The sequence below is a fragment of the Pelecanus crispus genome, chromosome 2, assembly GCF_030463565.1.
Source record: "Pelecanus crispus isolate bPelCri1 chromosome 2, bPelCri1.pri, whole genome shotgun sequence".
Classification (NCBI taxonomy): Eukaryota; Metazoa; Chordata; class Aves; order Pelecaniformes; family Pelecanidae; genus Pelecanus; species Pelecanus crispus.
In genome coordinates, this window is record NC_134644.1 from 138,897,509 (window position 1) to 138,913,023 (window position 15,515).

The 15,515-nt window shown below is 35.2% G+C and overlaps 1 protein-coding gene across 1 annotated transcript in view; it reads right to left on the bottom strand.

Moving 5' to 3' along the window:
* Positions 1 to 15,515, bottom strand: part of TRPA1 (transient receptor potential cation channel subfamily A member 1) — a 37,391-nt gene that overhangs the window by 5,779 nt on the left and 16,097 nt on the right. The window contains exons 10-23 of the mRNA XM_075705865.1: positions 15,015 to 15,115; positions 13,546 to 13,715; positions 13,292 to 13,456; positions 11,837 to 11,951; positions 10,398 to 10,564; positions 9,368 to 9,461; positions 8,661 to 8,720; positions 7,172 to 7,270; positions 6,312 to 6,382; positions 5,691 to 5,838; positions 2,844 to 2,933; positions 2,465 to 2,634; positions 367 to 496; positions 54 to 236 (exon numbers count right to left, since the gene is read on the bottom strand). Coding sequence (XP_075561980.1) covers positions 54 to 236; positions 367 to 496; positions 2,465 to 2,634; positions 2,844 to 2,933; positions 5,691 to 5,838; positions 6,312 to 6,382; positions 7,172 to 7,270; positions 8,661 to 8,720; positions 9,368 to 9,461; positions 10,398 to 10,564; positions 11,837 to 11,951; positions 13,292 to 13,456; positions 13,546 to 13,715; positions 15,015 to 15,115 — 1,763 coding nt within the window. The remainder of the gene's footprint in view (positions 1 to 53; positions 237 to 366; positions 497 to 2,464; positions 2,635 to 2,843; positions 2,934 to 5,690; positions 5,839 to 6,311; positions 6,383 to 7,171; positions 7,271 to 8,660; positions 8,721 to 9,367; positions 9,462 to 10,397; positions 10,565 to 11,836; positions 11,952 to 13,291; positions 13,457 to 13,545; positions 13,716 to 15,014; positions 15,116 to 15,515) is intronic.

Here is a 15,515-nt window from a genome sequence, read left to right on the forward strand (position 1 = left end):
CTAACTGTGTACAAACCTGTGCTTAACTACTTTTGTATAAGTGGGTTACTTACTAGCAAGTTCATAAGAAGGATTGGAATGAGCAAGGTAAATATAATGAGAACTGTGTAACTCAGGAATGGATATGGTAATTCATTGCTTAGTAGTGGATCAAGGAATGCATCATGGTAATTAATGTCTCCCAGCATCATTGCAAATGTCTTCATTACAGAAAGCAGAGGTGTGCTATATGTTTGCTGCAAAAAAAAAGAAATACCAAAATCAAGAAAAAACTCGAACCAATGAAATCTGTAAATAACCTCTTGAGATTCTTTAGTAAAAAATAATATTTATAATGATAAAAATTAACCATGCCATTCAACTAACCTGTGAACCCAAAAGGACAAAGAAACTTAGTCCAAAGGCCAATATCAGGAAAAAGAAAACGACAGCAATCCGAATCAAAGTCCTCAAAATTTCCCAGAACATCACAACATAGATGCCATAGTTTTCAAATCTAGGCAGTAAGTACACAGAAAAGATATGCAAAATTAAATACTGAAGTTAGAGTCCCTTACAGTTATTTCTGTAAGGCAATAAGTAATCCTGATTTTCATGTGTGAAGAGAGACATTTTGCCTCTCTGAGACATTCTGAGATGGAATGAACATGTTGTACTTTCACATCCAAAAGAAGGCAAGTGGTCTTATTTACAGCAAGCCTAAACTACATAATCTTATATTTTAATGCACTAGAGCAGTACTTCTTCAAGACATTATTCTTAAAGAACAACTTTTACTCTCTCCATAGCCACAGACAGTATAATATTGTACAACTGTTGCATTTGGAATAATAACATTAGGAAACTATCTCATTTTTTGCTGCTTTTTGAAGCAAATTAGCAACCAGAACAAAGGAAAACTGGCACCATGATCCGTCTAGCAGCTACATGCCTGATTTAAAAAGATTTTTCTTTTTATGACACAAAAAGTATGGGAAACAAGCAAACAAAAAGAAACACATTGTTCAGGAAGAGAAGGGGAGTAGCACAATTTTGAGATACCTGTGTTTCCAACAACAGTCTGTCATCTGGCAAGCCTCTCCCATTCTTGGCTTAAACAAAAACTAGATCTCAGAACATAAGTTGACATAAAGCAGATTAAGCTACTTTTCCCCCCAAACCTGAACTTGGGAATTTATGTCTTCTGCCAGATTCAGGGACCAGATGACTCTTTTATGCTACAACAGTACAAACTGAGAAAATCCCGCTACAGGATTTTCCCCCTGAAATATTACGTGCAAGGCTGAAAAGATCAAGCTGGAAGCAAAGCAAACCTGATCTTCTATTTATTAGGCATTTATTAGGCAAAACTCCATTGAAATCAACGGAGCTACAGGTTGCTTTGAGAAAAGATGGCCTGAATGAGTTAGAAAAATGATGTGTAGAGTTCTACTGCTATACAAATGAAAAATGTTCAGGCCAGGGAAGCATTTCATCTAGCAGAAGGAAGGCTGGGCAATCATGAATTTACTTTTTACTCTCTGCGTTCAACCCCTATTCTGCTGACAGCACACAGCAGAGAGGACGCACCCATTCATTATTCATCTAAGGTCAGACACATGCAGGACAAGGTTTGCCAGCAGAGGCAGTACCATAAAGATACCCTCTCTTTATGACAAAGTCTGTTTACAGACCTTGTCCTTAAACATTCCAACAACAGTAAAATGATCCTGAAATTAATCAGCAAATGCCATGTTTGTCTGTCTGCCAGACCTCAAGGGGGTGGTTAGTGCACATATACAGTAAGAATCAGAAGAGCATATATGCAGTGTTATCACATACTGTCATCCTTATTTTCTGAACCGCTCCAAATCACCACTTTTTTGCTCATCAGCCACACCTCATCTTTGTGCCAGGGAGCCCTGCCCAGGCATAAACATGTTTAATTTATTAGTCTTAAGCACTACACTCACACTATTTTTCTCTCCACCCAGCTCTCCTGCAGTACATAGCTCTTGGACACTATTGTACCAGTGACAGCATTAAGATCATTAATGGCAATAAACAGACCTAGTGTCAAGTAAAGAAATAATTTCATCCATTATAATTCTTTTACAGGACCCTATGGTGTAGAAAAGTGGGGTGTGCCTTTTTTTTTTTTAAGTGAAAGTCTATACAGTATAATGAAACATGTTTTTAAAAAGACACATGCAGTGGCTTTGCTTACTTAACATTAAAACAGATCTTGTTATTCTCTAGTTGCCATAACACATGCTGTGATTCTGTACGTGAAAAACACTGAAAACTACTTCACAGTTCATTAGGTTAAAAAATTCCTATGGTCCTAATCTGGAAACTTGTATAGCTTGAAAAAAATAAAAATAAAAAATAGGGCTATCACATTTGATCAGACACAGTTTAGGATATACAAAGTATCTGAAAATATTAAAAGTATTTTATTGTAAAGCATGTAAATAACTTTTACCGTTGAAGGTAAAGCAAGAAGTTCATCCAAGACAAGTATACAGCAATTGCTCCACATTCCCACTGCAAATGAGCTGGTGTATTAATAAATAAAGATGACACAAAAATTATGCTTGTAGTATAAATTGTCCAGTCCAGCAGATTGGAGTAATCCAACAAATATTTCAATTTCTAGGATTTAAGAGAGACAGATACATATTTACAAGTCATGCATTGTTAAAGGACTGAATTCAATACACTATTTAAATCCTCTTCTCACTTTTAATCTTTTATAAATTGGTATTTTGCTTTAATTAGGGAAAAATCAGATTTATTTCAGTATCACACAAACTGCTATGCAAGCATACTGTCTGATTAATGTTATTTCTCTCTGTATTTACCTGCTGAATGAGCTGAAATATTTCTTTGCAGATTCCCAGTAAACTCATAATTAAAACTAAACACATACACACCCTTGTGAAGTATGAGTTCTGAAACAAAAATCAGAGCACAAAACAAATTAGAAATTATTAAATGAATGTTTATTTCAGCTCTACCTACTACATACACATTACATTGCCAAGTTAAGAAACTCCGTTAGCTTGCTTCAAATAAACTTATTACTATCTAGATTCTGTTTCACTAATATTTATTGTGAAATCCATGTCATGCATATTGAGTTTAAGTAATTCAAACCAAAAATGAAAGTTTGAGCATTCCCATGGTAAATAGTTGCTGAGCAGCTTCCTTATTACTACTATTTGAGTTTGTGAACTGAAATTGTAGTATTTATGCCACATTTTCAGTTATGTTTTGCCACCAGATGAACATAAAGACAAATGTTGTCCGTAACTTCATTATCATATTGCAGTATCTGGAATTGCAATAGAAGTCTTTGGACAAATTGGAAGTCCCGGCATCCTTATGTGGGTGCTCCCTTTGATGTCACCCTTCACAACCAGTATAGGCAAAGACAACTTTGTTGTGAAAAGCCTTCTGCTGGCACAGATAATAACAGTGAATTTCATCTTTCAACTTGCAGAGCTAATTCCCCACCTAAGGGGTTCATTAACTCATAGGCAGACCACAAATTCATGGCACTCACTTTTCAGTGGCGCTGCAATACACATCAGCATCTGCCCCATTGTGATGTCCCTCTTTAACCTAGGTTGACCGTATAGCACCATGTTCTGTAACACTGTGCTCCCTACAGAGCTGCCATTCCCCACTCCATTCCCATCACTGGGTCCTTAGGACACGGTCTCCTCCAGTGCGTGACATTTCATAGATACTGCTGTTGCTCTAGTCTCTCAGACAGCACCTTCCCAGCTCCTGTTCACTGCTGCTCCACCAGCTGGCATCATTCTTCATGGAAGGACAGGACTCCCTCTTCCAGCTATGCTTCTTCTACCCCGTCTCTGATGATTCAAGGACCTGGGTCAGTCTGAGTCATTCCTTTGCCTGCTGTATGCAGCTCCTGTCATTCTCCTCTCTTCCACCAGGAAGACTAGTTTGTGGAGCATGAAGTCTTCCAGTTCTGCTAGTTCTGGCTTCTGAATCTTTGAGAATCCCGCACGTACTGGCCTGGGCCATGTATGTGATTCTCCAGACTTTTTTCTGTATCAGGATATCCTCATGAATATATGCCTTGAGTTTATTTTATTTCATATTTCTACTAGCATATCCTTTTTGAGTTCCTACTTCAGTTTTATGTCTTTTCTCTCCCAAAAGAACTGTAAAATATTTCCTTGGCTCTTTTTTTCCTTGACAAAATCTTTGGTTTTAGTGATAAAATCACGTATTTGAAATGGATCATTTGAGAAGTTCGCCACACAACAAAAAGTTGTCTCCATTAACACCAGTATGTTACGTTTCAGGGCTAATGACACAGGTGTCTCTTCTCAGAATATATGACTTCACGTCGTGGAGACAGAGCTCTGCGACTCTCCGGCCTTTCACATGGACACAGGATTGTAACACCATGTATGAGTTGTACTCACAGGTTCAGTAAACAGCAGAACTTGCAGTCCCTTCTCTGGAAGCCTAGTACAATGTTCAGCTTAGGGCCAACAGAGCCGTCTTAAAAGACACAATACTGCTTAGTTTTAACTGCAGGAAGGAAACACTTACAAAAAGGACATCAGCCAGTTGCACCAATGTCTTTCTTTTCTAAAGCCTCATTCTCCTGTAGCAGTGGACCTGGCAAGTCTAACTTCTTCGGTTCACTATGGTGTCCTAATTATTCCAGTTCCAGCTTCTGAAAAAAAGTTTGAGCTTTGTCTCTTAACAACCCCAAAGTATCTATGGAGGACAGGCTTATCCTGAGACTGGGTTCATCCTTGCTTGCTTTCCTTACGGCCCCAACTAATGCATCATTTCCATCCAGTGCACATCATGAATGAGATCAATATTCACAAACTACTAGAGTAGCCCCACACCTACCACAGCTGTGACTGAGAGACAAATATTCAAAAGTCATTATGATGCATATGTACTTTCCTACCTAATCAAGTTTTTCATTTTGAGATATCTTAATTCCAAAATGGAAATATATCATTCACATTTTAGCATAACACAATTCTTTCTATTTTTTTCTTTTAAGTTTCTTAACAGGGATTATAGGAAACATCCAATACACTTAAAAACCTTTCACAGAGTTTTCCATCCATTTAGGACTGAATTCTACTGTTACATTTTTCACTACTGTTGTACATGAAGTGCCTATATACAGACTGGCAAAACTTGTCTTAGCCTCATAGTTTATGAGCCTAGTGAAGAAATACTGGCCCTGCAAGGGAAAGTAATTCATAATATGGGCAACGAAAGATGTATCTGAATACCCAAAAGCACTTTCTTATTGACTACTCTTTCTATGTCAAATTTTAAATGTGCAATATCCAGTTATTTTGGTTGAAAATTCAAAGGACATAGAAAGCTAAAGAATCCACTGTCTTCTGTCTTTTCATAATTAAATACACATTAATCTTTTTTCTTCAACATTAAAGAAATACTCACTTCAGGGAAGAAGTTGAAGTAATCACGTACCAGATGGAAAATTTTCAGAAAAGATTAAAAATAATGAGAACTGAAAATTATCTACAGAAGTTGCTGAATGTTTAAAAATATACACTTCAATTCTATTCCTTAGAGTTGCTAAATCACAAATAACTCTAGAAATTATTTAAATAATCATACCTTTTTGCTATAAAAATCCTAAACATATTGTCACTAGTAAGAAGACTCAGTACCTCATATTCTAATGGTCTTGCTTCATACACCTCTGTTCCATTCAAAGGTCTTCCTGGCTGTATGTGAGTGACCAGAAGAGTAAGTGGGATGAGACCAAGAGAATATATGCCTAAATTCATCAGATGTGCTCGAAACCCATAGGCCATCCTTGAAAATAAGAATGTTAAAGTTAAAACACTTTACAAATTTAGAAGAGCACACATTCAAATGTAACAGCCATCAATGTTTTCAAGATGAGGAAATAAACATTTCTTAAAATGTCCTCTTTTGACGAATGTGTTCATTGAGATTTACATGGACAAAAATGTATTGGCCACTCTGAAATAATGTTCCTCTTCTTTTTAACTCAGCAGTCCTATTATATATTTTTGCACTAAAGTGGGAACAAAGGCAGTGGTTGTTTTTGCTGTAAATATCAAAGAATCATTACTAAATGCTAAGGTACATTTTATATGATAATCGCCAGCATATTCTAAATATACTTATGAGAGGTTATATGGAAAAGACATTTGCTTTAGTCAACACTATGAATATGCACATCTTAGTAAACAACTCTCAAGCACAATAGCCTTCATCCTGACATGCAATATTATATTTTATGTACACTAAAATACACCTACCATTTCATAAGCAAATATTCTTTACACACAGGATGACTGAGTAGCTCCATACGATTGTGGCGTACCATGGCCTACAAAACAAGAAAGCAGAAGGACCAAACTTATCTAATTAAGTAAAGTGCTTACAAAACTGGCTAGGCCACCTTCTTTACTTGAATATTAGCCTAATAAAGAGGAAAATGTCTGTAAGATATTGCAAAGTTCTTTTGTTTATGCACTCTGGCCCAAATCTATTACTATCTTGCCTTCTCTGCCTACTGAGGCAGCCAGCTTCTCTCCTGCGGTTCTGTTATTTCAAACTTTAAAAAATTGCACAGACTATTGCCAACTACACCTACGAGATGACCAAGCTTTTCTAGTTACACTTAATGAGAAAATACTTATTTATTTATTACTAGACAGTATACCAAGTCTAATTGCCAGCAGGAGGCCCAAAAAGTAATCAAATTAAGCCAGAAGGTCTGTTCTGTAAACATTGGTTTTAGGCACAGAAAGTATTTTGCAATTAGCATATGAAAAAATCAGTTTTGTCAGTTTTTTCAGTGCCTTACATTCCAGTGCATGGTCACTACAATGACTGGAGTATGGTTTTCTTTGATGTATTACCTGCACGTACAGCATGTTCTCTGGAAACATTCATAGCTGTTTAAATAAACTAAGAATTTTTATCTAAACCTAAAAGAAATGTTATTTATGACTTAGACTATAAGAACTTTGGCCCGTAATTCATTCCAATATACTTTAAATATACAGAGTTATGGGCTTTGGATAAGAAACATTATGATGAAAAATTCAAACCGCTTCATTTTATCTAAAGCAAGACAACATGGAATGATGTCAGACTAAAACAAAGAACTTACATTTAAAGTGGTAAGTGGTTCATAGAAAATGTCTTCACCATCCTTTAGTTTCTTGTTAAGTGTCAGGGGACACTGAAGATATCTGAAGTTATATTCAATCTGAATAATAAACATACACCAGCATTTAAGTGTGACAAAACTCATAATCTAAGACTGAGATAATGTCCTTAATTTAAACAGGTTATCCTTTAGAGAAAAGAAAGGCATATTGTGTCAAAACAATTAGAACACTGACGTATGTTGATTGTTACTCTGCCAGTGAACACAAGCCATCAAGATACACATCTGTGACTGTAAGGTGATTAAATGAACACCCATTTTGAATTGTAAAATAAAAAGTACACATTTCTTCTTAAAATATTACAGTTTTAAAAAGTCATTTTCATAACTAATTTAATGTTGACTTTGAAGAAAAGCTTGTATTTAAAAGTTATATGGCTTTCATAATATAAAGAAAATGTACAGTGGCAGAAAATTTGCAAGTTTTCTGTTAATGTTGTAGACACAATCCAATGTAATAACTGATAAGGTGGTTTTCAATATGGTTTCAAAGGCAACATAACTGTAGAACATTCATGCCTCCTTAGCATTGTGAAAACAATCTACCGCTTAAGATTTTGGACAAGAATTTACAAAAAAGAAACATGGTGGCCTCCAAATTATTGATGACAATTGTACTACTTATGATAGGCATGCTTTTGATATGCATAAATAGGTATTATGTCTTATACCACTGTTGTTTTGAAATATCCATAACCTCTGATATCCAGCTTGATTGTAAGAATTAACACAGCAAAGATAAAGTCTATAGATTGCTCAAGTTTAATGTTATACTTGCTAAAATGCATAAGCATGAAGATTACAGAAATTGAACTTCAAAGTCATTTACAGCCCAAAGGATAAAATAAAAACAGTCACCAGTGTTTTCTGTTAAGATCTGATATTCATCTACAAGGGTATCTTATCCACATGAATTTGACATAGACATTAAAGTATACCTATTGTGTACTTCCCAAACTTTCAAGTAAAAAATGTGTTCATTTCAGTGTCACAGAGGCAATAAAGATAATTAAATCAGTGGCTTTGTTGAGAAAAAGAAAGAGATTAATAGTTGAAGATTGCTAGTATCTGATGATGTGATTTTTAAAAGTCATCCTAATACTGCGGAGTTTTTTGCCAAATATATATAAAAAGCACAGATTCAAATACAGTTATTGGTGAATAACTACTGAATTATTCATAAATCAAGCTAAAATATTAGTTGATTTCAATTTACCAACTATCAAGCTATAATTGCAACTATAGAAAATATTTAAGAGGTATTAGAATTTAGTCCAGTATTAGCAGCTGAAAGTCAAGCTGATGATTTTCTAACTTTATTATTATCTAAATAATGTACTGCTGCTAACATACAGCTAGGCACATTGTGACATATTCCATCCTAAGACTGTAAAATGTACTGTCTCCATAAATTTTTTCATCCACTTACATAGAAGTCTCGGCTTGTCTTTTCCTCTGAAGACTCAATTATGCAGTTGTCCAAAACCAGCTTTGCAGATGAACAGAAAAGTGAATTAAGGTGATATAATGTTCATCAGAAAGAATGTAATGTTTGTACCTGAAGAAAATGACCTTCAAATACAGCAGTCATCTAACAGAAGTGATGATGCAGTCAGGTTTTATGGTGTGTGTTCTGAAGACATGAAACTCCAGAGTTTACACGTAGGAGTTAAGTAATGAAACTATGCAGTTTACAAGGCTACATGCTAGTTCACAAGTATAAAATGTGAAGTGTTTATTAATATATACATACAAAGTCACTTGCTATTTCAGTAAAAGGCATTTCTGCACCATCATTTAACAGTTAGCTCAGAAGGTGAAAATATCTCAAATGGTTTTGAACCCAATTCTCTTCTGACTTTCTTTACTTTTATACTCCTTTTTATACTACTTTTATATTCTTATAACTCCACTGACCTCAGGAAGCTAAGAACTTTTTCTGATACGAAAGAAATTAAACTGGCCAAACTGAAACTATCAATAAATACAATTAAATCCATTTGTGAACTTGTATAGTTTCTATTTTATAATAACATGTATTAGTGAGGACAGCATTAGAAAAACAATGGCAAATGATGCAACATAACTAAGGGGGGTGTTGTGCAGTCATTTCTTTAATATGTGCAGAAAACTTACTTTAAATGAATCAGGAAGATACTCAACCATTTCCAGCAAAGGACACTTATTGGCACTAGAATAGTGAGAGAATGTCACAACAGCTTCTTCCCATCTGCAAAAATGAGTTGAGAGAATGGAAAACGAATTAGTTGCTTCTCTTTTAAATTAACTACTTTTAGATTATTTGAGTTTTACTTAAGATATTATCTTGCAAATCGCAACATGTAACAAGTTTAAATACCATCAGTTGGAAAATCAGCTATTTGGGGAGTAATTGAGTAACATTCTGGATGCTGCTCTAAGAATGATTCATGTTTAATTCTGTTATCAATTAAACAGAAATGTTTCAACTATGAGAAGACCTTCTAAAAAATATGAAACTTGAACTAAAGCTGGAATCTTGGGTTACAAGATTAGGTGAGTAATAATAAATATAGCAAAATACTGGCAGTGTTCCTGCAGCTCTTACCAAAAGAGGTGATCATTAGGCAACAGTGCAACACTTTTATTCCTGAAGTGGGGCTTCACTATATTATAATATAAAATATTCTAAACTACAGTTGAAGTGCCACATTTTTAAATATTTGCAACATTTAAAACAACAATTTTAAATTTTCTCAAACAGTATCAATTGCACTCACATTTAAAACAACAATTTTAAATCTCTTGAACAGTATCAATTGTACTCACATTTTTATTAAAATTCTGTAGGTATTGAAGCATTATGTGAAAGGCCAAAATTATGTATGTAAGAAGAGGGAAGACATGGGAAGGATTATTTATTTCTAATGGCTTCTAAGTGCTTTTTTTAAACAGAGTCTGAACATACAATCTAATATGGAAAACAACACGCCACATATCTGATGTCCATTACAATTATGCCATTTTTCATTTGCTGTCACTAGAACACAACATAATCTCTGGAGTTTTAAAATACGTACTCAGTCTTACTTATTAAACCAAAGGTTTCCAAAACTTAGTCTCAGTTAAAAAACAAACCAAAACACAACAGAAAGTAAATTCAAAAAGCATTTTCTGTGTACCTTACCTTTTGTGCAAAATGACAGCAGACACTACATCTTTTCTCCTATTGTGTATTGCTTCATGGAAAAAAGAAGCTACTGCTTTGTTGAACAGAATTTTCGCACCATAGTCAAGAAGCAATCTTACTGCTTTTGCATGTCCTTCTCTTGCAGCCAGGTGCAAAGCTGTGTTCTGTGCAGAAAAGTAGTACAGCAATACATCCATGAGAATCATTTTTTAAAAGAGTACACATTTCAGTCCTTTCCCACACTGAAAAGCCACATGTTATTCTCAGTTGCAAGTCCTGAATCCTTTTACTAGCAACATTAAAAAGTAGAATGTTGTCACAAAGATTCTGATAAGAGATTATAGACAAGTTCTTCATTCTATGTCTACAGCTACAGTAATGCTAAATCTGAAGACGAAACTCAGCTGTAGGTAAGAAAGGCCAATTGATTAATATCTTTTATTTTTGTAACTAACAAACTGCAAGTCACAAATAGGTAAAAATTATGGTATCCCCAGATAGAGAACACCTGCATTTGACAATCAGGAAGAGAAGCATCCAATTATATCCAGATGTGATCATACAAACAATCTGCAAGAAAATCTGCAGGCACAGTTTTATAGGAGGAACATTTTCTTCTTTGGTATTTTCATAAAAGCAAGGCAATGAGTGGTTTAGGAATCAAGTCACACTGAAACTGACTTTTAAAAGCCTTCCCAACTCACACAGATTTTTCTGAGGGAAATGAAGAACTAAGCATTGGCTTCTCATTAATTTCTAGGCAAGATTTGTCCTAATCTAATAATTCTAAATGTTTTCAACACCAGTTCGCAGGTAAATTAGCAACACCTTCTGTGTTGGAAACTGAATAGCTCTTTAAAATGCCCACACTATGTTTTCTGATGGGGAACTGTTAGGCAGGTTCAGACAAGAGGTCTCCAATCCAGGAAATGGTTCTGTCTTGACCCAACAGATACTGCATTTGTCCAAACTTCAGAGCAAGATAGGAGCTGTATCTGTTGGACATCGCTGTGCAGAACAGATGAATTTCAAACAATATGTTAATGAGCTATAGTTGATATTGGAATTTTTTTTAAATCGTAAAAACTCTTTACATTTAAATTACTGATGTTTGTACTACATTGTTAAAATACTCTTGCATTGTAAAGGGGGCAAGAGGGACATGTCTAACATACTCGGTATTTTATTTTTTCTATTAGGCTATCTGCATTTTTTTTTTCTCGCACTTATAAGAATTGGATAACAATTTCAGCAATCATATATTAATCTAAGCAATAAACTTTAACAGTGGTGTAATATAAAGACTTTAAATCTGCCACAAGAAATTTAATATCACACATGTAATGTACAGGGGAAAACTACTAAGAGCACACCACCAATGTTCGGTCTAGAAGTAATAGCAGATAAGAAACAAATAATGCTATCTGAACACGTACCCCTTCTTCATCCACTCTGTCAGTACACTTCACATTAGTATCCAAAATGATCTGCATTGTGCGAGTGTATCCTCCGAAGGCAGCATGGTGCAGGGCTGTCCAGCCTTTATAATCACTTACATGTCGTGGTATAAAATTAGTAATTATAAACAGAAAACTTTTTATAAATTTAAAGTAAATGTAAATGCCTCCTCCTCTGACTCAAATGCCTTTTATTTGGCATGACTACTGCAGAGATGTCTGCACCTTCTGTCAACTATTATGTGATTATCAATGCATCATTCAGAAGTAAAACGTTCAACTCAATAATAGTATTTGGGTCTCCCTCTCTCTTTTCTTATCTCTGTATATTTCTATATATATCTGGATTGTGCCCATTTTCTTATATATCCCTTGAAAATGACACAAATGCTTGCAATATTCTGTTACTACTACTCAGTGACAGATGTGGCGTAGATCATGGCCATATTACAGAATTTTGTATTTAAAGACAGTGAATATGCAAAATATTATAAGCACACAAATATTTTCCTATTAATATTACTTCATCTTAGTATTATGAAACTCATTAAGCCTTTTATCAGATATAACCTACCAGGACATTTCTTTAAAAAATGCCAGATTTAAGTCTAAATTAAGCCTAAATACATACACACATACACGTGTACACATAGATATACATACATACATATACATACTTTTATATATGTATGTATATTATCATCTCTATCCTTACTAGGTGTACTAGTCCAGCTAAGAACACTGGAAATAAACAGTTTGATGTTAGTCCATTTAGTGGGTCCTCTGCAGTCACAAATAATGCACATATGACAGGTTTGTTTCCTAAAGGACCTCCTCAGAACACTTAGGCCCCTAGCTCCAAGGTGTAGCTGCAGTGGACTTGGAAGCACAGGACTTGAAAGTTAAAGCTCTAGACTGTACTTTGGAAACAGGACTCAACTTCTGGTAGCTCTGGCTCCTGGCTTTACAGGTGTAAGCCTGGAAGCTTTTGTGGACCTGCCACTGATCTGAGGATCTTTGACCTGCAATCAGGACTTAGAGTGCAAGGCAAGTTGCCTGTGAACCACCAATCCTAAGAATCCCTACTCCAGCCTGTAAGTGAAGCTGACATGATTATAATATTTCCAAACCAGTATTTTTTCCACCAAAAGGTTCAATATTCTTCTCTCAGTTGGATTTAGAGAAACATCAGTATCCCCAGCATTAGAAGCCTTGCTTTACAACTAGCCATGATCCTATGAAGCAAGGCACCATCAGCTTAGTTTTACAAATATTTTATAAATATGCTCTTATAGTGTATATTTATATTTGTATATATTAAATATTTTCATATATTGTATTTATGTTTATATTGTATTAATTTCCCAGCAGGTAGACATAAAATGTAGGTGATAGTTCTTTTTTGCCTTAATGAATGGAAATCTGTATACTTACCAGAGAAAAAGGGCCCCTCTCTTCAGAAGAAACTGAACTACCTTCTCATGACCGTTCTGGGCTGCCAAATGAAGGGGAGTCATCCCCTTCTTATCACCTTCATTCAAAAGTCTTGTGTCTTTCATATCTCTTATAAGTCGTTGACATGTATTGATGCGCCCATAGCTTTGAAAGATGAACACAGAAATTAATGTCAAAAAAATACGGATGGAGAAAATGGCATTTATTCCATTGCCTAGACTTGCACTACTAACCTGGCAGCAAAGTGTAACGGTGACTTCTTGTCCCTGCTCTTAGAGTAGATGGAAACGTTGAGGCTGAGTAAATTATTTACAGACAGGGCCACACCTTGTCTGCATGCATAATGCAATGGAGTACATCCTTCATTATCTTCATCCACTACAAGATTTTTAATATGTTCCATCTGTTACCCCCCCAAAAAAAAACCCAAAAGCACAGAATTACATTTATATCACTAGTGCTCCACAGCTTCTAATAGCTTGTAACAATAGCATTAATACTTTAAAGCGGTATCTAAAAATAAGAAACAAACTTTAGGAAAAGTAAATTTAGCAACAATGAGCATTTAATGTCTGCTGATTTGTGGGTCACCGTTTTTTCAAACGGCTACTCTTTGAAGAACACAGCAGTTTGTCTTTCTCCACCCTCACTGAAATCCATCCACAGTACAAGTATAATACAGGAGACTCTTCTTTTCTGCCATTCAACCATAATACTCATTGCTGTCAGCAGAAGGCTTGTACAGAACGTAAGGGTAGTCTATAGTCTGTATTCAGTACCAAAACTTCTGGCTGTCAAGAACCATCAGTTTGCTGGTTTACAGTGTAATTTTATATCCCCCATTTCTCTTTCTCATCTTCATTTCCCTGTTTTTCCTCCATACCTTGTCTAACTTTATCCTATGTGTAGCCTTTCTTAAAGCAACGAAAAAACTCCTCCCCTGGTCTGCTCCACTCCTTTGTCTGAATTATTAGTATGATCAATAATTAGAAAGTCAATGCAGACAACTGAGAGTTGTCACTCTGGTTTAAAACTGATTCTCTACATCTGCTGAAAAGGGAGGTTAAATCCATTCTACATTACTAACCAAAGTTGTTTACAGATTTCAGCAGATGTTGTAAGATTAGTTATACTTGATTCATATTTAAAAGGTTGTTTCTGGAGGTCTGGAGGCTAGCAAATTTAACTCTTTCAAGTCAGCTTGGGCTCTAGCAATATGAGTGCTTCACCTCAGCATAGCCAAATATAAATCCATGTTTGAAATCCTTTTTAAAACTAAATTCAAGACTTCATTACAGTCCAGTCCACAGAAAGCTCCTGCAGAATATGCTGTAAGCTATTTAAGTCCTAGAGCTTGACTAAATATGAGCATGTCCCCTAGCTTTACTGCATGCAAGCTAGGAAAATAGAAGTGAAAAGTTCTGTATTTTATTGCCTACCTCTTGAGCTATTCAATCCCCCAACAGCAAAATAATTTATGGGATTATGTTATTCCTTTGCCTGGCAATAAGAAAACTGTATTATTGGCTTTGAAATGTTTTCATGAGAGATATGTACCTCTTCAAACTATTTTCTGTGACACTGGGCAACTTAACAAGTACCATGAACTTTTACAAACATTGCAAAATAAAATGGTAGTTGCTTTTTTCTTTACATTTTCTAGTAAGGGTAACAGAAAGACATAAATTGATGCTTACTGTACCTGCAGAAATTTCTCATTCAGATGCTGTAATCCTCCAGGCTGCAATACCGTCAAATGCAAGAAATTCCGACCAAGGTGATCTTTTAATGATACATTTGCTCCTAGATAAATATGGAAATAAATACCAGCAACTTCAAAACTGCTGGCCCCTGGCACTAACTGATGATGTTTAAGACAAAGGAACAAATGTTGAACAAAAGTGTTTATCAATCTATAAAATAACAAATATTATTTCAAGTCAACATTATAACGTAATTTTACTTACAAAAAAACCCCTACTGACACTCAAATTTCATCGTGATCTCATATGTGTATGCATTTTGTATTCCACTGCAGCACTAAGATTTATGTGGGGCCCTTATATTCAGAGATACTGAGCACCCACAAATCAAGAGGTAGTTTAAAGATGCAGATGATCACCTCTTCTCATCTTTTAAAGTTGTAATCTTGTTACGGCTTCAAAATTTATTACAGGGCTTATTAACAAAATCAGTTATATTA